Raw genomic sequence first — 253 nt, forward strand, 5'->3', positions numbered from 1 at the left:
TCCCCGGGGTGGGGAAGGCTGTGAGGGGAAGGGTCCCCACCATGGGGACAGGGACACAGCGGGTGCCCGGTGGCAGAGGGAAACTGAGGCACAGGGCAGCCAGGGCCCCCCACCCGCCACCGCGGGAACCAGGAGACGGGGCGTCACGCCGGGGACACAGCAGGTAAGGGCCATCTGCGGGGACGTGGGGACAGAGGTACACGGGCACAGGGACACGGGCTGGGGCATTTGGGGACATATTGGGGTAGGAGCA

The 253-nt window shown here is 69.6% G+C and overlaps 1 protein-coding gene across 1 annotated transcript in view; it reads right to left on the reverse strand.

Moving 5' to 3' along the window:
• Positions 1-143: 143 nt before the first annotated feature.
• Positions 144-253, reverse strand: part of ST3GAL4 (ST3 beta-galactoside alpha-2,3-sialyltransferase 4) — a 5662-nt gene continuing 5552 nt past the window's right edge. Inside the window, exon 11 of the mRNA XM_009273009.1 lies at positions 144-174. Coding sequence (XP_009271284.1) covers positions 144-174 — 31 coding nt within the window. The remainder of the gene's footprint in view (positions 175-253) is intronic.

The sequence above is a fragment of the Aptenodytes forsteri genome, unplaced genomic scaffold (assembly GCF_000699145.1).
Source record: "Aptenodytes forsteri isolate BGI_AS27 unplaced genomic scaffold, ASM69914v1 Scaffold126, whole genome shotgun sequence".
Lineage (NCBI taxonomy): Eukaryota > Metazoa > Chordata > Aves > Sphenisciformes > Spheniscidae > Aptenodytes > Aptenodytes forsteri.